Here is a 23,919-nt window from a genome sequence, read left to right as displayed (position 1 = left end):
ATTGCTGATCCAGAAGTTGAGTTCTTCGTTCACGTCAAAATGTAAAGTGTTGGGGTTCCAGAGTATGCCGCCTTGGAGAGTACGAATAAGGACGTCTACATGCCACATTAGGTGAGCACTCTCAATTCTCTGGCTCTGACAGGCTTCTGCAGGAAGCGCTATCCTTGCAGGGGTGGGGGTTAAAAGGATGAAGAGAGATTTCCTGGGGTGTACAGCCCTCCTCTTCTGGAATAGAGGTTGATCCCAAGACAAGAATTGTTCCGACATCTTTGCTTGGAGTTTGAGATGCACTGGGAGAAACCAAGGGTGCCTAGAGCTGTAATGCTATTGCCCAAATTGACCGAGCACAATTGACCGAATTACCTAATTGGTCGAATTTTAATGGTCCTAATTGACCTTTTGCACAATTGCACAATTGACCATATATATATATATATATATATATATATATATATATATATATATATATATATATATATATATAGTTGGTTTTGCATTATAAATAATACAAGGGGTTTGGATGGGGGTTGCGGGGCTTTTTGGATTGTGTGGGGAGTTACAAGGGTTTTCCCCCCACATATGTGCACTAATTGACCTTTAAAATTCGATCAATTGTCCAGAAGTCCAATTGTCATTCCGTCAATTGTGATTTGGTCAATTTGTATACAACCGCTGTAATAGCTTTCGAGCTTTTTGAAGTCCTGTGATAGGAAACTATGTTAAAATCTGCTACAATCACACAAGGAGGGGTGTTATCTGTCAGCCAAACAATCGAAGGATTGAGGGAACTGGATATGGGACACTGCATCCGTCACCCATTGCCATCTAGACTTTTGGATGGCATGGAAGATGTTGAATCTGGGGAGCAACAGGGAGCAGGAGCATGAGGTACTGGCATCTCTTTGCCAACCACGGTGGTCACAAAGAATGATGACGTAGTCAACTCCATAACGCAGTAGAAGCGGTAGGCTTTGGTGCGAGAGGCAATGAAGGGCTCCTTGTGGGGAAATGGTCAGTAACATGTCACTGCAAAGTGGGTGTCGGAGGAAGGTTATCAGAATCTGAAGCTAACCCAGGAGTGTTACTGCCCCACAGCCCATCCTTTCCTTCCCAAAGTTCCATCACTGCTTGGCAGCTAATGGATTTAGTATAGGTAGGTGGTAGGATAGGCTGGTGTCTTTAGAGTTGAGAAGTTTAGAATAGGGTGCTTTGTGGTGCTCTCTTGGCCTTCCAGAAGCAGCCTCCTTTGCAACCCTTTGCAATGAGGAGATTATTATCTGTCAAATGTCAGGGGTCTCTGGATAGTTGCTGACTGTAGGCTGCTATGATTGTAGCACCTGTGGCAAGGTTTGACTCCTCTGAGCATACTTCCCAGGTACACATAGGCAAGGGAAGATGGGGTAGTCTGGAGCATGTCAATGTCCAACAGCCTCCACCCTTCCTTCTAACTGAATTCTTCTAAAGAAACTAAGATAAATCATGGAAGGGATTGACGCAGAATATCCATTTCAGTGTTAGTTCCTATTGAGGGGAGTTGGGTAGTCTTCATCAAGGGATTAGTCTGAATGCAAAGCTTTGTGTTCGGACTAAAGTGGGCGGGTTGTGGTACCCACACAGCCCCTAAGGAAATCTATGTGCCTCTTAAAGCAGAAAATGTATTGTTTTTTCTATATCTATCAGTGCCTATTATGTGTCTAGTCACCGTTTCTATTTCTTACTAACACTCTGTGTCTTCCTAATTCAGCATTTCCCCTAATCTTGAGCTGGAAGCCCTGTTTAAGAGACACTTCACCCAGGTGGAATTCTATCAAGGCTCGGTTCTTAACCCCCACGACCTGGCAAGAGTGAAGGTAGGTGAGCCGGCGTGGCACTTCGCCTGCCCTCTAGGAATGTGTGTGTGTACTTGTGTGTCTGTAGTTACTTCCAGTTAGGAACAGCATGGGTTTCCTGTAGCTCTCTTGCACAGAAGCAGTGTGGTCTCCCCTGCTCTGCGGGGTCTTCTGTGATCAGATGGCCAGAAAAGCAAATGTGCATAGATATGTGTATATGATCAACTTGGGAAAATGTGTGTGACTACAATGAAAACAGGAGTAAACAATGTTGGTTTTATTGTTTGAATTCTGGCTTAGTACAATTACAGATGGCTTTATTTCGTATCTGGGTAATAGTGGAAGGAAACATTTCTGAATATAGAATCACCCTGAGTTGAGTCGATGTATTTGGTGGTATATTTGATATTTTTGTTATTTTATCAGAAGATATGTATTATTATAAATGATTTCTCTGTATATGTTTTTTATTTGTTTTTCTTTCTTACTTAAATAATGATTTTTGAAAAGTTATTTATGAACTGAACACATTACAAAAATAGAAAGTATCAAGGCCCTCATTTCCAAGCAAGTATAAATAGTCCAAGAAGGTTGATCTGGGCACCTTCTCATCCTCAAATGGGTTTGCCAAATGCCCTCTGATGGTTGCAGTATGTTTAGAGCAGATAGTGCCCTTGTATTTATCCCTTGGATGAGTGTCCCGTCACTGGGGGATACCTAGTGCAATAAGGGAGCTGTTTCTGGGAAGTAGCTAACTCTCCAATTTTCTGACACCAACCTTCAGCAAAGAGCCTTTGCCCAATGGGATCAAGCCTGATTTGCATATGGTCTTTCCCCTCCTGTAATGGCTTGGCAGGCGAAGAACGATGGTCTGGAGGGTTGCCCAGAGCAATGCCATGGGTTAAGATTAATTCTAAACCTTCCAGCCATTTCAATAGAAATCTTCTCATTTTCTACTTGCCCCTGAGGTGCAAGTAATGGATCTTACGGGCAATATTTAACTTCCTAAGCTTGGTGCTGGACTAACAGGATGGTGCTTCGATGTTCTCCTGGGCTTTGTGGCCTCATGCACCCTCATAATACCCTTTGCAAGGCAAGGCTTGAGTGAGTAACCTGCCCCAAACGTGCTTCACATATGAGGGAGAAAGTAATTGGTCCGTTTCGCAGGATAGTGTTTGCAGGGTGTGACTCTATGACTAGTCCCAGCCTAAGGTAGGGGAAGCTTGTTCATTCATTCATAAGGCTTTATTTAAGCACTAGGTCACCAGAGCATCCACATAACGCCCTACACTTTAAAACATAAACAATGTCCCCCGGTGCTGTGACTGGCTGCCTCGTCCCTTGATTATATATATGTGTCAGCTGACATTTCTCCCCCGCCCGAGTCACATATTTTGGAATTATACTTTTCGCCTTTTATCTATCATAACATTTTGGAAGAAAAGTGGGCACCTTCTCATCCTCAAATGGGTTCGAATGTTCATATTTCAGCTAAATATTCATCTAAGGTAACTTTGAATGGGGAGAGGAATTGCCTGATTTGGAGTGAGAGTTTCGCAAGATGCTTTAATATTAAACGAAATAATTTTTTTGAGGAAGGCTAATCCAAATCATTACCCTGTCCTACAGATTCATTTACTGGTGCCAAACCTGTTTGCACCTATTATAAAAACTACTTTGAAACCGTTATATAAGCATAAACATGACCTTGATTTTCATGTGCAGCAGCAAAGAAATGAGAATTAAGACGGGCAATAACATCTCTAAAGAATAATACATAGGTACATTTATTAATTAAGAGATTGAAATAGACATTTCAAGGACTGGTTGAGGGGACATAATGCCTGGATGGCCCAATGAGATGCTGAGGCTATGCTGGCTGCAATTTCCTCGCAGAGTTCGTCAGAGGTATGGAAGCTTATTCAATTCTCTGACACCCTGCAGATGGCTATAACTACTAACCCGATCTCTGAGGCGAAGTGGATGGGCCATTTTGTCAAACAGTGGATTCGACCACACTCCCCTTAAAGACCATAAATTGGTCGCTGGTTTCTGGCCAGGTTGAAATTGTCTGTCTGATTAACAGGAGTAGTAAATCTAGGGCACCAGTGCCCGACAATCTGACCAACGTAACCCTGACGGCTCACCCAGAATTGTGGGCGGAAGACCTGGGTATTATCTTTTCATACGTAGTTGAGATGTGTTCCTAGCACATGGAAAGAGGTGATTGTTATACCAATTTATAAAAAGGGTGATTGGTCGGATCATAGAACTTACAGACCTTTCACCTTACTGGATGCACCTGGGAAAGGTTTTGCCTTGCTCTTTTTGCACCAGCTAAATCAATGGGTGAAAGACAGTGGGCATTTTGATCGGCACCAGACAAGATTTACAAAAGGTGTAGATACCTCTGTAAATGGCTTATTAGTCAACCTTTGTAAGTGGAGAGCCTTAGAGGAGAAGAAAGAGGTCTATTTAGCATTTATAGACTTCAAGCTAGCATTTGACAGTGTAGATCACAGGCGTTTGTGGAATAAACTCTGGGTTTGGAACTGCCCCACTTTTTGGTCGACATGATAGAGGAATTTGGTTAGAAGTATATGCAGATACTTCTATGCGGGTTCGACTAAATCGTCATTGGATTTAACAGCTAAAATTCCGGCATGTTTCAAGCAGGGGTGTATTTTGTCCCATGCCTTATTCAACCTCTGCATCTCGGATTTAAAATACTCCTTGGAGCGTACCAGAAGTGCTCCACCCTATACCAATGGACACCCCATTTCCTGGTTGTTCTATGCGGATGATTTGCTGTTGTTTGACCAGATCCCCCATGGGGCTCCAATGGCAGTTGATGGCCCTACAGACCTATGGAAATGAGAACTTCTTAAAAATAAGCACTTGTAAATCGAATATTTTGATTTTGACAATGAAGCGAAGAAAGAAAGTGCTTCAGTGTAAGTGGGGAATGTATGAATCAGGGGTACCCACGGTTGATATCTATAGCTACTTGGGTTCTAATTTTAACAATAGTGCCCGAGACACGTTTAATACAACAATTTTAAGATCGAAAGCCAGGGGCTAATCATTCATTCTAAGTTTGGTCGATTCTCTGCTTTGCCGGTGATACAATTTCATGACTCAAAGGTCACCCCAACCCTGACATATGTGGGAGAATTGGCGATGAACACTCCAAAGGCAATAGGGAATTTACTCGAAGGGCCTATTGTCTTTACAGACGGTTATTGACTGGAAGTCCTTATCTCTATATAGGAGGAAGTGTGTATTAACTGATTGTAACGCCCTCGTTTACATGCTTAATGAGTCAAATTGCAAAGTGGACCGTGCTGTGACAACTTGGATGAAAGAGTGTTCAAAGATAGCTAGTAGTGCAGCAGTGGATAATACACTTTTAATAGCGAATCCACAAAAGATATGATAAAAGTATGGAAAGTGGACTGGAGAAAAAGGATAGCTCAGGGGCAACATGTTTGTCTTGGAGACAAGACAGCTCGGTGCAACACAGCTTCAAATCCCGATACTGCGCTTAGAAACCACTCCCTGGTATTAAGCACATTAAAAGAGCAATTATTATAATTATGCCCTGCCACGAGTGTACTAAATACATTTAAAATAATTTTGATTGATTGATTGTATTTTAACGTAAATAATTGCCTGGTTTTATTTAGGATATATTGATTGCAATGAAAATGTTTTATGAATTTGGCGAAAGGTTTGTATTACCAAGCCAAGCTCTGTAATAAATTTAAAAATAAATATATATAGCCTGGGAACCTGGAGATGGGTGGGGGGGGCGGGCGATTCGAAAAAAGAGTCTCCAGCCAGAAAGTATCTAGCTTATTTAGAATGTTGTTGAAAAGTGTATTTCCAATCTGTGAGTCTTTGTTAACTAGATACTCGCAGCCTACACTATTCATGGTATCATTATAGGTTTGACCATTTCCACACCTTGGCACTCTATAGTATCCCACAAGAATGTATTTTGCATTTGTATGTTTTTATTTTTGTGCAGGCCTAGCCAGCATAGTAGGGGTTTGATACGCATTAGATGGCTAATTCCTTTAACCCCGGGCTCTAGGGGCAAAGAGAAGGTGGGTAAGCCCACAGTCTGTTCATATATTTGTTTCCATTGCAGTAAGCTTTGCAATCCCTTCCGTGCCCCACTATTCACTTACATGTAATTCCGCTGGAATGGTTTGGACATAATCATGATATGATATGTATAACGTGCTTAATACCCAGAGGTTTCTAAGCACGGACCCGGGGATCGGACCTGTGTTGCTCCATGTCATTTTGCTTCCAAGGTGAGCACATTGCCACTGAGCTATCCTCCCGAGACATCGGGCTAAACTGGGAGAATAGTTAAAGGGAGCCTTTTCCCACATTGGGCGCCGAGCGAAGACTTGTTTAGCCTCTGTCTTGTACTTTAAAAAATAAAAACACAAACCAAAGAACACTCGGCTGAATGCTCCCCTCTAAGGACAGACTACATAGCCCATAAATCGTAGCGGCTAATCCATATGTGGACCAAGCTCTTTCAGGTAGGCTAAAGGAAACATCAAGCGCTATACATAACTCATAAATAAATAAAAAAATACATCCACATTGCACGTAGTCCATCACAGTCCGCAAATATGCCTGCAAATGTAGAGTTTACAGGGACCCTTCTCCCACAACCGCTTAGCACGAGGTAGCGCAAAATTAATGCAGACACATTTGGCACCAAACTCACTCAGTCTTTGGGTCTATGTGGGCTGGGTAGTGGGTAGTAACAATTCCCTAGTATTACTTCTGTCTTTCACCCTGCAGATTTGGCACCTCCTGAGCTCTGCAGCTCCCCTCAACTGATGCAACCCCCTTGGTACCCAGGGATCAACCTGCTGCCACATTTAAAGGCATGGCGGTAACTACAGCACAAGGCGTGGCACATGCAGAGCAATCGTTGAAGAGCATAACACTGGCTTGCACAGCACCTCTGTTACCCCTAAAAGAAACTGGCACTATGGGATAGCTACCTTTAGAGCAAGCCCAGGGCATTGCACCGACTTAGTACACATTTACCACTTCGTGGCCACCCAGCTTCCCAACCTATATGAAGTAAGGTGGACACCAACACCAAGAGGTAAGTACCTGAAGATTGATTGCGGTGAAGCGGACCCCATGGCCACCCAGCCGCCAGGCCCCACAACAGTATAGAATGTGGAACTGTGACCAAGAGTAAACACGCCAGGGTTCCATTACAACACTTCTCTCCCCCTTACTGACGCTACAAGAGAAAACAAACACAATTGCAGAAACTAGCAAAGGAGAATAGGGAAGGTAATAGGAAAGGAACAAACAGGAACAAACAGATGCATTACAATGCTTGGCAAAACACCAGAACTCATTTTCTAACACCCCACCAGACAAAATCCATCAATTTGACTTGGGGCAACCTGATGCAAGGAATGCGGGTACCACTGACAGAATCTGCTACAGCACCAGCAGTAGACCCCACCGCACAGCCACTCTGGGCCGTGTTCTCTGCCACCGCCTCCTCCTCTCTACTCACAACTCCCGCCTCACGCACACCCTCATGCACCTCAATGACCAAACTCGAACTGGGCCCCAAACTGGGCCCCAAAATTAAACTAGATGTGTCACTCGACACCGGCACCACGGGTGCTACTCTCTCGACCACTACCCTCCTCTTGTTACTTCGCAACCCATCATCCAGAACCACAGATCCTTCAACAACCTTCATTACTGTCCGTAGAGACAAGTACACACTTCCACTTTTGGGTACAAATCTTGGGTTCTTCACGCACACACTATCACCAACCTTCACACCAATGGGTTTTTATTTACATGCTGTAACCTTACTCTCTCCTGTCTTGCACATACTCTCTCCAACACCTTTGACATATTAACCTCGTTGAGGACCCCTGCCCCAAGGGCAGCCATCCTCAACTTTGAACCTTCTCAAACAGTGAGTGACCCGTAAATGCCTCTGACACTACACCACACCAGTCCAATCCATCGGCAACAGCCAGTTGAATAGCCCCTTTCAGAAAACGGGCCATCCTCTCCACTAACCCGTTTGCAGAAGGATTATTCAAAGAGGTCCTATGATGCCTGATGCCCAGATTGTGCAAAAATCCCTGCATGCAGAGAGAAATGAACTTAACTCGGTTCTCCGTGACTATGCTAGCCAGAACACCTTCCCTGTCAAACACCCTACTGAGGAGTTCTATAATCTTCTCGGATTTCACCCTTTCCAACGCAGCAGCCACCACCTACCATGAGGTGTAATCCACCAAAAACAATACCAATCTCGACACTCCACCAAGATCATCCATGGGACCCATGAGGTCCAAAGCCAGTTTTGACCGTACTTCAACTGGAACCTCTACAGGATAAATAGGCTGCGGGCGCAGTGCCCTGCTTTTGTCAATTACTGCACAAGCCACACACTCTTTCACGGCCACCTCTACCTCCGCGTCCATTCCCAGCCACCAAAATGATTCTCACAATCACCTTTTGACCTACCCAAATGAGCTTTGTGTGCCAACTCGGCAAACGTGGGTCTTAAACTGAGAGGTGGAACTAACCTATCACCACCCCTGGTGATGCCCCAAGGGCCCTCTGCCAACTCACTCAAAATATGCATATATCCATTCCCTTCTTCCTTGACATTCACATTCTCCCAGCCGACCCGCACACCATCCTTAATCCATGTCAACTCGCAATCAACTGCACTCTCACTCTCACATTCATTTTTCTCAACAGCCGGAAATATGCATGCAACCTGAGTGCTTCTTTCACCTTTCACAACCTCAACGGAACCAACCACAGGCAACTGGGACAAACAATCTGCAACCACATTCTTCGAACCAATAATGTATTTCACCCTGAAATTGAACTCTTGTAAATCTACCATCCACTTTGCTATCCTCAGAGAAATAGTCCCCATGTCCTTGGTAATCAATACCTATGTGAGGGGTTTGTGATCTGTCTAAATTATGTACGGAATACCCCACAAAAACTTCCTGAAGTGTCTAGATGCTCAAGAGGCCACCAAGGACTACCTCTAAATCAGTGCATAGCACCTCTACGCATCCCTGAGAACTCTATATGCAAATGCAATAGGTCTGAACCTTCCACACTGACATTGCCCCAACACCACACCTAGGCCAATGTCACTCGCGTCCTCTGTAAGTACTGTCTTACTTCTCGGATTGAACAAACTCAATGAGGGAGCCTTATCCACCTCCTCCTTAAACTTTTCAAACTCCTCCTGACAATGCTGTGACCATCCAAACTTGACATTTTCTTCAACAATGCACGCATGCACACAGTTTTCCCTGCATACAATGGAATACATTTCACGAAGTAATCGGTCATTCCCAGGAACGACCTTAGATGCTGCTTATTCACAGCAGATGGTGCTTCCCTCATCACCTTAACCAAACCTTCCCTAGATGTTATGCCACTTACATCCAAGGTCTGTCCTAAATAGGTAACACTGGAAACACCTAGCTGACACTTTGCCAATTTTATGGTCAAACCACTCCTCTGCAGAATTTGCATCATACAAAACACTCTCTCGTCATGTTCTGTCCGATCCTTTCCCCAGACTAAAATGTCCTCCTGGAAGTAATTTACACGGCACAATTCCCCAAACAGTGTCTGGATCAACTGGTGGAAAACGGCAGATGTGAACGCCAAACCAAACGGCATATGGCAAAACCTGTACGCTCTGAATGGGGTGAAAAATAACAGGAGCAGACACAAATCTTTGTGCAGGTTAATTTGATGATAAGCTGAAGAGAGGTTAAATGAGCTAAAAGTTCATTTATATGAGGCAGAGTATGGCGGTCAACCCAGATGCTTGCATTGAGCTCCCTGAGATTGACACACATCCTGAGGCAACCATCATGCTTGCATGCTAGAACTACAGGCAACAACCACTCCAAGAATTCGATCTCCTCTATTATCCCTGCCTCCATAAGTTTTGTAAGTTCATACTTAAGCCCTTCTCTGGCCAACACTGGTACCCCCCTAAACGTATGGGCCTTAAGCACCCCCACTATTCAATACAATCTTATCAGAAAAACCACAGAACATGGCCAACTCCTCCGTGAACACAGTAGGATTTGTGTTCCTCAAGTAATCCTCGGACACATTTCCCTCTGATAGCATTCACTCCCTATCTTCCACACACAGCACCAGAACATCTTTCTCAGGGCATATATCTATCTCCAAAGCAGCTTGCTCCTCCCATCCTAGGACACTCTCTCCCTTGTGGGCTACATACAACTTCCCTTCCATTGTGTGCCCTTTAAACTCAATTCAAGACCACTCATATCCCAGAACTTTTATGGGCACCTGCCATTATGTACTGGGGTTGATATCAGGGGGGTGGAGGGTTGACACTTCCTTTCCATAACTCTTCTTGTACAGTTCCGGTGAAGTCATGGTTATGGTGATCCAGAATCTACCACGAAAATCAAAAATGGAGGTGCACAACTTTTATTCTAAAATGCCTCTACTGCATTATGCAGTATTTATAATAACATTTTTAGACCGTTTCAGGTGCACTAGAACAGAACCCTATATCATAGGTCCAACAAAACAATCTATGTGTTCTATTTTCTGTTCAGCTTTCAGGGAATTTCAACATCCTTTAACAAAGCTCTCAAGTCATGCACAGTCATGGTTAAATGCATTAAAATCACAAGATCTATATTTCACAGTACTACATAAATTATACATGATTCATCATTGTTATATCCACAAAAAAAGATGTACGATAACTCAAATTGTTGTCACACATCAGAGTGCATAAACAGAAACAGTATAATCATGTTTATGTTTTCACATATTGCGGACGCATTTCGGATATTTATCTATCCTTCTTTCAGGGCTAATCTGATGTGTAGTCTTCTAAATTTTCCTCTGCATTATATTCTAAGAAAAATAATAAGTACGAGATATATATTATTTCTCTGATACTGGTCAGTGAACTCCTCTGATGCTCATTTTATATGTTTATATATGTTTGATATCGAATGTTGACATATGAGTGTAAGCTATGTGACTGGTTGGTTGGGGAAGTCCCCATACAGGAGTGCAGTAGGGCTACCTGTTAGCAACAGTGGGTTCTTTTTGTTACATACAGAATCTAACATTTAGATTTGTACTCCATGTACTGTTAACATGGCCCAAGGCCATTTCTTAGCCGGCCCCTTCACCATGTAAAAAAAAACCTTCGTGCGCCACACTGCTCACAAGCCCCACTATTCCGTAGGCACCTCCTTCTACCTCCACCATACTGACCACTTGTCTTCCTTGCATACCGCCACTCTCACCATTCAACTTGCACATTTTGGCATACTATCTCTTTGTATTGCATCTCCTGCACTCAATACCCTAGGCAGGACACGCCTTGGCACCAACTGAGTGACTGGTCCACTCACACTTTCTGCATATTTGTCTTCCTCCAGCACCGAATGGCCCCCTGTTGGCCATGTTTGTGTCATAATCCGCTTTTTCAACTCTACCCCTTGTCTCTCCACTACTCTTCTTGGGTGCTAGCATGGCTTGCACTGACTCTCCTTGTGCCATCCAGTCCACTTTCTCTGTGACCACTTGTATACTGGCTCTGGACTCCTTAACGGCAGTTGCAATCTCTATAACTTTATCCAAAGGAGTGTCTCTATCGATCCATAGTCTCTCCCTTACTTTAGCATTGCTCGTTTTCATCATCACTTGGTCTCTTATATATTCATCCAATACACCTGCAAGGGGATATGAGGGTGCATAAGGCTGTAACGTGGGAATCAATTGAATCACTGGCAACCCGTGCTCTGGAAAAGAAATGATATCGCTCCAATACGACATTGGGCCATTTCTACAAATGCCCTTCCTATTTCTTCAAAGCTGCCTCATATAAACTCACTACAGTTTCTCCTTCCCCACCACAAGGAACTCATACCTCCTTAGTGGGTAAATGTCTAAACACCCTCAGCCCTTCCATGCCCAAATAATTTAAAAGCACTGCTTCCCTCTCGTCATTCGTGTACTTAGCGTCGCCGCCTGCTCTTAAGTAGACCTTGAATGCGCCTACCCAGAGCTCCCATACGACTGGAGGCTTACCTGGAGCTGATATGAATGCAGACGGCGGTCTGGCATTATTTTGCTGCATGGTCCTCCAAATTCCTTTGACTGTAAACTGGCTTGCAGTTGTTGGTGCTCTGTATGCTAGCCTCAGTCAGCACACTTTGCATTCAACCATAAAGGATATGACAGTTACTGGTTGGTTCTTCCTAATGTGCACTCCTAGGCTGGCTCGGTCATGTACAAGCTTGTGATCAATGCTGCTGCATCTGGAAGCAAAATGAAACAGGCTTTCAATGCTGCGGCATCTAGCAGCACAACAAAACTGGCTCCCTCTGTTGTGGCGTTCCGATGCAGAAGGGGGTTGCTAAGCAACCCAAGATGGCTGCGGACATACCGTACATTGTTGGGTCCTTTACTCTGACATTTCGTCCTCAGCTCGAGCATCTTGCAGTGTGGGCTCTCTCCAACGCCCGCAACCGCTGCAGGGCTCATGCCACGTCCCCCCACCAAAATATTTAAGTGCACAGGGGTGAACCGTACATACACTGCGATACCTGTAGCATAGGGCGCCGCTGGAGGGACTGGTCACGCTGGGCTGGTGCAGCTTCGGCTCTGCATGTGGCTAGGCTGCCACCATGAAGCTGCTGTGAGGGGAAGCCCACACGTCGGTCTGTCTGGAGGGTCTGCTTCCTTTTTTTCGCTTGTCGCCAGTGAAGTAAGGTCAACACCAGCACCAAGAGGTAAGTACCTGAAGATTTATTGCGTTGAAACTGATCCCATGGCCACCCAGCCACCAGACCCCACAACAGTATAGAATGTGGAATCCCGGCCAAGAGTAAACATGCCAGAGTTCCATTACAACACTATGCAACTGGGTGCACGTCTTCCTGGGGGATTTGGGCTCAGTGCTACAAAACAGACCCTGAGGTGTAATGTTGAGCATCCTCATTACTGTGTCTGTTTGAACCTTTCCCTTTTTCTGACAGTGGAGGATGATGAAGGGGCTTACAGTGCTGGGGGCGGACGGAAGGCAGCATCCCAGCGTTATATAATATATAAAATACACAAATAAACAATGCTAGTAGGGACTATTGCCGAAACAAGGAAGCACTGTGCTTTCATCGTTGTTCTCAGCATTGCACTCACCTGAGCAATAGGGAGCTCTCTCCAGGGCTCACGGCAGCTTTCTCCTGACGTCTTTACTTGGTTGCCATTTTGAAGGGGCCTTGGTCAGTCATCGTTTCAGTCAAAAATCAAAAGGCACACTTATTTTGCGTCAAAAAACTCACTGCTTTAAGCCCATGCTGCTGGGATTTATAATACAAGTTTCAGTAACAGGCTGTATAGTCACTGAAGGGCACATTCAGCGATACATGAAGTACAGTTGAGTTGGGTAAAAGTAACACCTGTTCTTTTGGTCTCTTTCGAATGCTGGGACCTAGGGTGGCCAACTTTACAAAATGGTTTTGCGGGACACTTTGGACATGGTAGCGCATCAGATGCGTCCTGCAGTGCGTGACATTGCATAAGATATCATTTGTGTGCCTGCATCAACTGTTTTGGTGACATTTCTTTGCAGATAGCATTTTAACACATACACAGAAACACTGTAGGCCATTATTCATGCAGAAAACTCCCATATTAGGCTCTGTCCAGGCTTTATGGGGCAAAATACATGCAAGCCTCCTAATTTGCATATACATTGACACCAACAGAAGTGACTTCTCAGAAAAAGGAATTGCAAGGAGTATCTTTACTGTTTGATACTTAGAGGTCCCATGGGAAGTGACTTTACAAGAGGCTGCCATAAGTAAACCAAGTGTCGAATAACTCTGTGATATGAAATATATGATTCCCGCCATTATTATATATGGAGCAACGCTATAGTCACCACACTTTGTTTTTTTTGTTGTAAACTTTCTTTATTGTTTTACAATAAACAAGTACCCTAATGGGTGTCAAATACCCATCCCGACAAAACCCCATTCAACCCTCAGCCCCACCCAACAAACCCACCATTTACAACCACAACTCAACTGATCAGCCAATCACATAAAGATTACTAAATCAAACTTTGCATCTAGATTGTGACACCAATTATGGAGTTCCTGCCATTGAAATGTAAATTCTCACTAGGGTGTGTATTGCTCGAACAGTCGATCCGGGGTACAGTTTGGGGACCGAGCTGCTTGTGCTGTGTCCAGTTCATATTGTCTGAACGGTGACAAGTAATCAAACGGGCGACTGACACTTGGCAGTGTCACGGCAAACATAGACTCTCTTCGTTCACAAAGGTCCATGCATTCCAGCCACCACGCAAATGTGGGGGGTTGGCCTTACCCCAGGACCTGGCCACTAGATATCTAGCTATTACAGAAGCCATGCCCAAGAGCTTCTTTTCTGTGCGAGTACCTCCATCAATCAGGGCCAACAACCATAGTTCCGGTTTTTAGACACGCGTTGAGCTGCACATTTTCGACAGTGCCTCCTCTATATTGCCTGAGAAGATTGAAATGTTCGGGCAATCCCAACTTACATGATAAAAGTCAGCTCGGTCGGCCTTGCATCTTTTACATAATGGTGAACATTCCGGGTAAAACTTGCTTAAAGAGAATGGGGAGCGATACATTTGGTGTACGTACTTATAATAGATCAGCCTGTAACGGCAATTCAGTGAAATATATTGTGTTTGCATGCAGATAGCCTTACACTGTTCCTCACTCAACGTTTTCCCCAGGAATGTTTCCCACTTGGCTTTATATGCGTGTTTCTGTACCACTCTCCCACTCCTCACCAGCTTATAAATGGTGGATACTACTCACCTGTCGGACGTGGGGTGAATTATATAGCTCTGTGCTGGGTGGAGGGCCGGAACACGTGGGAAGTCGGGCTATTTGACTCTAGGGGTACAACGCAATCTGTAGTAATGCAGCAGAGTCACAGGATCGTGCAGACCTATGGAGCTCAGCTCTTCCCAAGATATAAAATGACCATCCTGCACCAGATCCCCCAGCGTATGAATGCCCAGAGATTGAAACCGTTCCCTGAAGGATCTTCATGTGCGAGTGGGATTCCTGTTACATAGTATATCTGCAGCTCGGGGAGAAAAGCGAGGGACGTTTGCAGTATCTGATTTATCTTCACCCACGCCCAGCATGTTATCGCAATGGGCTGGATCTCACTTTGCGGAACTGGTTCTCTGTCACCCCATAGCATGCCCATCAGGGCATCCAGATGTGTGACCGCCCTGGATCTGTGGATTCAGGGACGAGTGGGTTCCATCCGGATATGTATTGTGCTTGGGCAGCTAAAATGTAGAGGTAAAGATCAGGGTATTCCAGACCTCCTAATTCATACGGTCGAGTCAGGATATCATACGCTAACCTAGGCTGCTTACCTGCCCATACCAATAGTGTCATCAATCTCCATATACGAGCCCAATAAATAGTTGGGGGCCAACCACACTTTGTTTTATAATAGCTTTATATTTTATCATAAACTTTGAACTGAATCACTCATAGAGGCCCCGTATAAGATACAGTGAGAGTAAATGAGTTGCCCAAGATCACACACTTTGGTTAAATGGAGAAACCAGGATGTAAGCAATTAAATGAATTAAACATATATGTTCCCACGTTTAGTTAATATAAATATTTATTAGGGTTTTGCTTTGAGTCTCATGTGACTAAATAATACTTTTTTTGTAGCAATGCCTTGAAAAGAACCCACATTACATAATGAACTAGCCTTTCATAACATAGTGACCTTAAACTACAGACATACAAATATTTTGAACAATCATAGTTTTTCTTTAGTTTTATTCTCGCCATCCTGTATAGAAGGTCAGGCAAATTCATTTGAGCCTAATCTCACTTGGGTTTTAAACCCAAAGACATTACTTTGCACACCGTATGCAGCATTATGCTCCCTTCCCAAATCCTATCACACAATAGGCCCAGGGCCGAACCAAAAACACGCCATCCTGGTGTGGGCCCGTTTTTTTGGTCAAAGTGGGCCACCTTTTTGGCCAATTTTGTCCAGTTTGATGAGTTCATTCGCTCTGTGGCTAGTAGTGTTGACCAGTGTTGCTGAGCAAAAGTACTTTACAATGCACAATTTGCATCACATTTGATCAAAAACCTACCTCTGATTTGGGTACTACTCAAACAGTGTCACAAAAGGAATAGTCATTTGCAACTGTAGGCCACTTTTTCATTGGTGCCCAAGACAATTGTATGGCCCAGTCCGACCGACCCTGCTCCCATCACTGTGTAATTGCCCCCATTAGAATGCTCTGTTGACACAGAGTAGCGTGTCAGGTCCCTGTGAGAGCTGCTTTGCTGCCGTAGCCATAACTTTCCCACGAAGTGTGAGCGCTGGAAAGGCGGAATGGAAAGGGTGGGACCCCACATCCTGCAGACTCCCTCTCAGAGTCCCGTCCCCACTCCGGTAATGCAAAAAACGGGACGACTGTCCACGCGCCTAGAAACACTTGTGTACAGGCGCATTAGGAATGCCTTATCATATCACCCTACGTGCGGTAGCAGCAAGCGCCGTATGAAGAGAGTATTCTAATAGTTTAACATTGGCGCCAGGCTGCATCACTTCCAGGGTGTTTTCTCACTGGCGCACTGCCATCTTGCGGCTGCTTGATAAATAGCATCTTACCTCAGGTTCTTTGGTTGATTCGACCGCCAGGGACAGCTAGAGCATTTAACCGTAATTATTTAGAACGTGCTTAATACCCAGTGCCCGGGATTGAACCCGCATTGCTTTGTGTCTTCTTGCTTCCAAGGCGAGAGCGTGGCCCCTGAGCCATCCTCCGGAGACAAACGGACTCCTGTATAGTTAGATATTTTCAATGTTCGATGTAAAAGAGCAATTGTAGTCCATTTATTTTACAGGGGTCGCCGCTTACGAGCTCTCTTAAAAAATGGGACGATAAAGGGTTAATGAGAGGCAAGAAAATACCTGTTTTCTTGTTTATTCATTCTCATATAAGCTGAACACATGTTAAAAAGCCTTTGTGGAGGGATTCTGTCCCTGACCCATCCCACTAGGCCTGTTCGAACAGTCAAAGGGGAAGGAGCAGTCGCTGCTCTCATTTGGGAGCATATCACGTTTGGGAAAATGGGCGCCCTCAAAGATGTGTGGGTACACTCGGGCTGTGAGTGGCCGAGCCCCGGCAGTCTCCAGATAATACCTGTGATGAAGCCGGGGGTCCTTGAACCCGGCCAGTGTCAAATCGCACTGTGCTATTTCGGCGATGCTGTGTTTCTTCTGTTTCATTTGTTTCATTCTATAGACTGCTTGACACATGAAGCCCCTGTCAATAGGCGGGCTTTCTGTGTCAAGCAGTCTATTGAATGAAACAAAAGAAACTGAGCACCTATGATACAGCACAGTGCGATGCGACGCTGGCTTGTCACGGGCAGGGCTTGGGCTTGAATCCCCAGCACGAGACAGTAAAAATCAAAGCAACTGACAGCGAAGAAAGCCAATGTTTTTTATTGTCCCTAGCTGTGGACACTTCAGGCCACACCCATCATTTAGGCCACCCCCACCCATTTTCTCACCCCACTTAAAGCACTGGGGTGCTCCCTTCCACTTGCAAACCCACTTCTCTCCTAGAAGCCTCTACATGAAGTTATGACTTATGCGCATAGATATGCGCACTTTGTGAATTTACAAGTGTGCATATGTGCACGTCTCCTTGGCACGGACGCATGCAATGTGTTCAAAAACTAAACAACCTTCACCATCACCCACCTTATAAATCACCAGTGCACAAATCAACTGCTCTCATGTATACTGTTGGTGAAAAGATTCCCAGCCAATGCCCCTCAATAGCAATAATACCATTATTGAGTAAACTAAAAATGTTCTTAAAATACTTTTGTTTGAAGGTCACAAGGTCCATTTCCTATTAACTTTCATGGCCGGATTCATGGCTTCCACCTTCCCTTTTGTTTCTGTTTTGTATATCGCAAAGCGCGTCACTCGTAAGGCATCCCCCACCGCTGTTCTTCTTGGAAGTCCGATGCACAACATAAGGAGTATTTTATGCTACAATGCCATTATTAGTGGAATTTTCACAATGGCATACAAAGTCATTTACAATTGGACAAATTAAATTGCAGGCTAAGTATAAAATGTAGGCACCTTTAAGCACTAAGCCATTGTGGCAAAGTGGTTGAATTCTGGCCCATGAGCTCTGGCAGACCAGGAATCAAGACTTTTAAAAACTTTTATTTAAAACAGTATATTTTGGTAAACACTCTATTCTAGACTATGTAGTCTAACAGGCATGCCTTAGATCCATGTGACCTCCTCCATGGAGACATTCATCCAATCGCTGCATGATTTTAAGAAGGTCTTTTGTGCTGCCCTACCAATGGCTTAATAATAGTTGTGTGTCTTCCTTTGTGTGTGAGCCAGAGCAAACAAGACTTTCTTTGCATCTCAAGGGAGGGGATTGCCACACAGTCCCATTATTCCCATAATATAGTGCTCTATTTTTAGACTTTGAAAACGACGGGGGCAAGTAGATACCACTCCTCTCACTTTCCCCAGCTGAAATTTTTTTTTTACTTTTTTCCCCCTTTATCTGATTCTACACTACATACCTCCTTCTTCAACAGCTTACAGATGCCCTACTGCCATTCAGCCCAAACAAAGAGAGGTGCATGAGAAATCATGAATAAAGCCAAGTTACATGTCTTGTATATATTGTTATATGCCAAACGTCCCTTGTTATTTGTAAGCTGATCATTCAGATTTCCTTTTTACTTTGCATTTTGGAACTTGTAGTACAGGACACTTGATCGACAATACAAAACTACAAGTCCCAAAATGCATAGTAAAAAGGATAGCTCAGGGGCAATGCGCTCGCCTTGGAAGCATGACCACATAGAGAAACACAGGTTTGATTCCCGGGTCCGTGCTTCAAACCTCTGGGTATTAAGCACGCTATGAATAACCTATCATATTATATCATATCAAGTCACAAAATGCAACAACAAAAAAATAACTGGATGGGCATCTTACATGGAGACATGCACACACACTAACACTGAAAACATCTCACTCACGGGTCACAATGCTCGCATACATAAACGGGTGCACACGCGTGAGCACACACTTAATCTCGTCTTCACAAAGTAAATGCACACCGCAGGCACAATCCCTCACAAACAACTTCACACCATGTACACACACTCATGCTCACATCAAACACACACAAATTGCATGCACACCCTCTCAGATGACATGCACACCCTCACACCACACGTTCCCCCTTACACTGCACATATATTCAAAAAGAGGACTACACCGTCTCTGGGCAAAATGATATAACAGACGCAATGGAAAAAAAAGTTTGCTCAAGTCTACAGCCCAAACCGCTGGATGGATTTTCACCAAATTTGGCCAGGAGCAATGGTTTGGCCCCCAAAGCTTTTGTAAATATGTCCAGTTGTATTTTTTAAAACACCCAAAAAGTAGGTAAAAAGCATTAGTGATATCTGGGTTTGATCTGACGACTCACTTCCCTGTTTGGTCCGCGGGCGGCGTGATGTCTGCGGGCATCAGACGCACCTGCCGATTGGATGGTGAAAAGCGTGAGCTGAATCATATTTTTTGTAAACACCTGCCATGTTGGATTCGGGTACAGTGCCCCTTGTCCGTGAACATCGCAATAAAATCATATTAAAAAATACAACATTCCATTTATCAAACTAATGAAAAAATCTCTGATGGGATGGGATATGGCCATTAAAGCCAAAAAACGGTCAGTTTTCCACTGTTGAAATTCACTGACAGTTTGGGACATCCCTGCAATGTTCGCAAACATCTCAGAAATTCGGGGGCATCCATACATATTTTAGCATTACAGGAGTAGTGAAAAGTAATTTCTGGATGGCGTATAACTTTGACGCCACTCAATGAAACTATATGGAATGTTGTGATAATATGCTAGACGTGGCCTTGAGTGGTTCTACAAAGTTTGGTGCTGTTTTGGCAAGAGGTAACAAAATTAGAGGGCGTCCCAAAATATTTGAAAGGCTTATAAATTTGGTGCCATTTTACGAATCTGCACAACCATTTGCAAAAAGATTGAATACCTAGATTGGCATGTTTTTGCAAAGTTTGGTGGGATTTTGTGAAGAGGGGGCAAAATTAGAGCGGGAGATTCAACATTTTTAGATGGGTTATAACTTTGTTGCCGTTTGACAAAAGTGCACAAAAGATTTTAGAAAGATTAAAGACCGAACCTTGAATTTTTCTGCAAAGTCTGAATGGACTATTTTATGTGCATACATTTTGACACTTTTCAAAAAATAAAACATGGATGGATTTGCAGGAAAGTTGTGCAAGGAGCATTGGCAAGGACTTGAATGCATGGTTTTGCAAATGTGTCCACGTTTTATTTTTTGAATAGTGTCATAATGTAGGTACAAAAAATAGTGACATACCATTGGTGACTGAGGTATAGCCAGTGGCCATGGGCACTGGCCAGATTGTCCAAGTCATGGCCTAAGGCCATGACCACGAGGGGCTGGCAATGGGGTTAAAGTGGGCATGGCCACCAGGGACTGGCTATGTGGTGCAGTTTTTCAAAATCGGGATAGGTTTGAATGGGAAGATAAATTCTGCATGTGGCTAAAATTCGGTTTGTGGCTACAGCCCGAAGTGCTGCACAGGATTGCATGAACAGATCGCTGTGACTATCACTGCATACACTCTGCGACATTGCTCATCAGGCCAAGCACGCAGAACCAGGTTCTCACATGGTCACCAGGCCACACCTTCAAATCATTACAACACTGTTATTTGCGACCATAGTGGGAGAAGATATTGGGATTGGATGCAGAACTCATTTCCACAACCTCGCAGCAATGACTGACCCACAATTCACATGCCTTGAGAAAAACTAGAGAGTCAAATTACATGTCGGCTGAGTCGTAAAAATAAATATAGCATCAAGAATGGTTTTGAAGACTGCTTCAGTACGACAAGCTACTGATTGAATAACCAGGTTCTGAGGTGAACAGGGCTCACCCTCCTATTCGAAACCTAACACTTGAAGAAGGAAGGGCACCTTCACAACAGAACCCCATCACCAGCAGCTGGGTAATCCGTTCAAAGTACTAGATGAAGTGCAGTGATCTACCCATTCTACCGCCCTGCAATTACTTGATAATCGTGTACTCGGATTTGATTATTGGGCATGCAGCATGGCTGAGCCCTAGTTTTGAATGGGAAGAAATATTTTGCTTGCGGTTACAGCATGAAGTGACACATACTGACGCAGTTGGGGGGATTCTGCCATTTTGACAGACTTTTTTCTTTGGCGGTGGAAAAGCTGCAGGGTCAACAAACTGTTTGTTATTTTCTATTTGTCTAATTATTTGTGTGGTTGAAAATTAAACATTACCTTGGTGCTCAAAGAAGAAACAGATCATTGGTTTTAATCTGTAGGCAACCCTTTTTCAGAAGGAACGACATTATATATGTAGTCGTAATAAGAAGGTTAATCTTGTCTTACTGAGCAAAGCCCATTTTCAAAACTAAATATAACAACTTAAATTATTTTCTGATAGATGGTCATCATTTTGAAATGGACACTGTAGTACACTCCTGTTGTACTATTTTGAAATACCCCATGTGAAAGAGGAAATGGACAAATAAATCAATGAGGGTTCCCGGCTGATATTTCAAAAAATCAAAGAGCATTTTGGGAACATACTAATAAACACAGATCTTTGTATTTGACTAATCTTCCTCTGATGGTGTTGCATTTGGTTTGGTTTGGTTTGGTTTTTTTTATTTATAAAGCGCAACCAGGCCCAGGGGCATACGGGCGTGTACGTTTTTTGATCATGTTACATAAGAGTACAGTTAACATTAGCAAGCAGTAGGCAACAGTTCCAATAGTTGCTGTTACAAATAAATAAATACATTGGTATTACAGGTACAAGCATACATGTTGCAATTAAGGCGGTGGGCCGAAGGTGAGACAGATAGTAATATTATTTACAATATGTACAGTGGTTAGGCAGTAAATCTAAGCTCTAGGATGTTAAGCTGTCAATGTGTCCAGGTCATGAAGCCAACGTTTGGTGTTGCATTTAAATAGTTTGAAGGAGGTTACAGACCTGATTGGAACAGGTAGTGTGTTCCATAGCTGTGAGGCTTGTACAGGGAAACTAACTCCTCCCGAGTTATGGAGTTTTAATCTTGGTATAGACATAGTGTTAACTTGAGCTGTTCTAAGTGGTCTTGTAGATGTGTGTGGGGTAAGTTGGTTAGAGATGTAGGATGGTGCGAGGTTAGCCCTGGCTTTGTGGGTAAGGGCAAGAGCTTTGAGGGATATTCTGTGCTCTATAGGGAGCCAATGCAGATTACGTCTAGTCTCAGAGATATGCGACTTCTTAGGGATGTTGAGGGCTGCCCTAATGGTGTTATTTTGAGTTACTTGTAGTTTGTGAATATTTTTGCGGCTAGTGCCTAAGTAGAGGGCATTACAATAATCTATTTTGGACAAGACTAATGTTCTAGCAAGAGTAGTGCAGTTGGGAGTGGAGATAAATGGCCTACATGTGGTAATAAGTTTACATGTGTAGGCGGCTGAAGACGCTACTGCATTGGTTTGTTTGATGAAGAATAATGTGGCATCGAGGTAGATACCAAGGGTTTTAGTATTATTAGAGACAGGGATGGGGTTACCATCAATAGTGAACAATTTGAAAGCAGTATTTAGTTTTTTTAGTTTAGCGTGAGTACCAAGGATAATCAACTCAATTTTTTCGTCATTGAGACAAAGTCCATGGTGTGCCATCCACGCTTGTATTACTGCGTATATTTTATTGAGGGTTTTGCTATCAGTTTCATAGTCACCAGAGATAGGAATGAGTATCTGGGTGTCATCCGCATAATTAGTATACTGGCACCCAGATAGTCATGGATATCGAAAAGGGGCTTTGTAAATACATTATAGAGCGTTGGGGACACGCAAGAGCCTTGCGGGACACCACACGGGACTGGTGAGGGTTCAGCCGAGTCAGTAGGAGAAAAGACCCTCATGGTTCTGTTAGCCAAGAAGGAGCTGATCCAGGCAGTGGCTGCGTCGGAAAAGTGAGCTGCAGATTTCAGGTGGTGGCAAAGCTGCTGACAGATCAAGCAATAAGAGCAGTGCTAGTTTGCCATTGTCTTTTAAAATTTGAATCCGAGTAGTGAGATCTATTAGGGCAGTTTCTGGCCATGTCTAGGTGGGAAGCCGGATTGCCTAAGTCCCAGAAGATTGTTTGTTTCTAGATAAGCCTGTATTTGCAGGTAGGCTGCTCTATCTAGTATCTTTAGTAAGAAGGGTACAGTTGTTATTGGCCTATAGTTAGACAGGTTGGCTGGGTCAAGAGTGGGTTTTTTGATTAGTGGGATGACGCAGGCGTCTTTTAAGTTATCAGGCACTACTCCCGTTTTGAAGGAGGCGTTGATAAGGTTAGTAATGAATGGTGGCAGTTCATGAGCTGCTGCTTTGATAATCGGAGCAGGACAAGCGTCACCTTGGCAATTCACCCAATTCTGTATGGCAGAATCAGTAAATACATAATGTGCACTGGACTTTGTGTTCATTTAATTTGTCACATCAATCACCCTAAAGTTAAATTGTTTATAGGCCTAAATCCAGGGTTTGAAATTGCTCGGAGCTATTTATGTATCTCATGTGGGAGTTACATTTGTGGTGCATGGGTACTCACTGCTGGTTCACCAGACGCAGTTCCTGCCTCTTGGGTGATGCATGACACCCAGGACCTGGTTTTAACTCCTGCTCATCGAATCCTAATTTCCAGCCCTGAAATCATATATACTCTTCCAGACTGCTTCGGAACTGTCATGTGACGATGAAATGGATGTGAAATCTGTAACTCCTTTGGGGTCAGAGGATTCAATTGTGACAGAATTTCAGAAG

At 43.8% G+C, this 23,919-nt stretch overlaps 1 protein-coding gene across 13 annotated transcripts in view; it reads left to right on the top strand.

The window, feature by feature from the left end:
* The window catches only part of KCNMA1 (potassium calcium-activated channel subfamily M alpha 1), a 1,925,602-nt gene that overhangs the window by 1,286,707 nt on the left and 614,976 nt on the right, over nucleotides 1-23,919 (top strand). For all 13 annotated transcript variants that reach the window (XM_069610985.1, XM_069610992.1, XM_069610991.1 and 10 more), the window contains one exon: nucleotides 1,745-1,850. In XM_069610985.1, coding sequence (XP_069467086.1) covers nucleotides 1,745-1,850 — 106 coding nt within the window. The remainder of the gene's footprint in view (nucleotides 1-1,744; nucleotides 1,851-23,919) is intronic.

This window comes from Ambystoma mexicanum, chromosome 8 (assembly GCF_040938575.1).
Source record: "Ambystoma mexicanum isolate Mex_15411 chromosome 8, UKY_AmexF1_1, whole genome shotgun sequence".
Classification (NCBI taxonomy): Eukaryota; Metazoa; Chordata; class Amphibia; order Caudata; family Ambystomatidae; genus Ambystoma; species Ambystoma mexicanum.
Note: the sequence above shows the minus strand (reverse complement) of the source record. Positions and strands in the feature narration are given on the sequence as shown.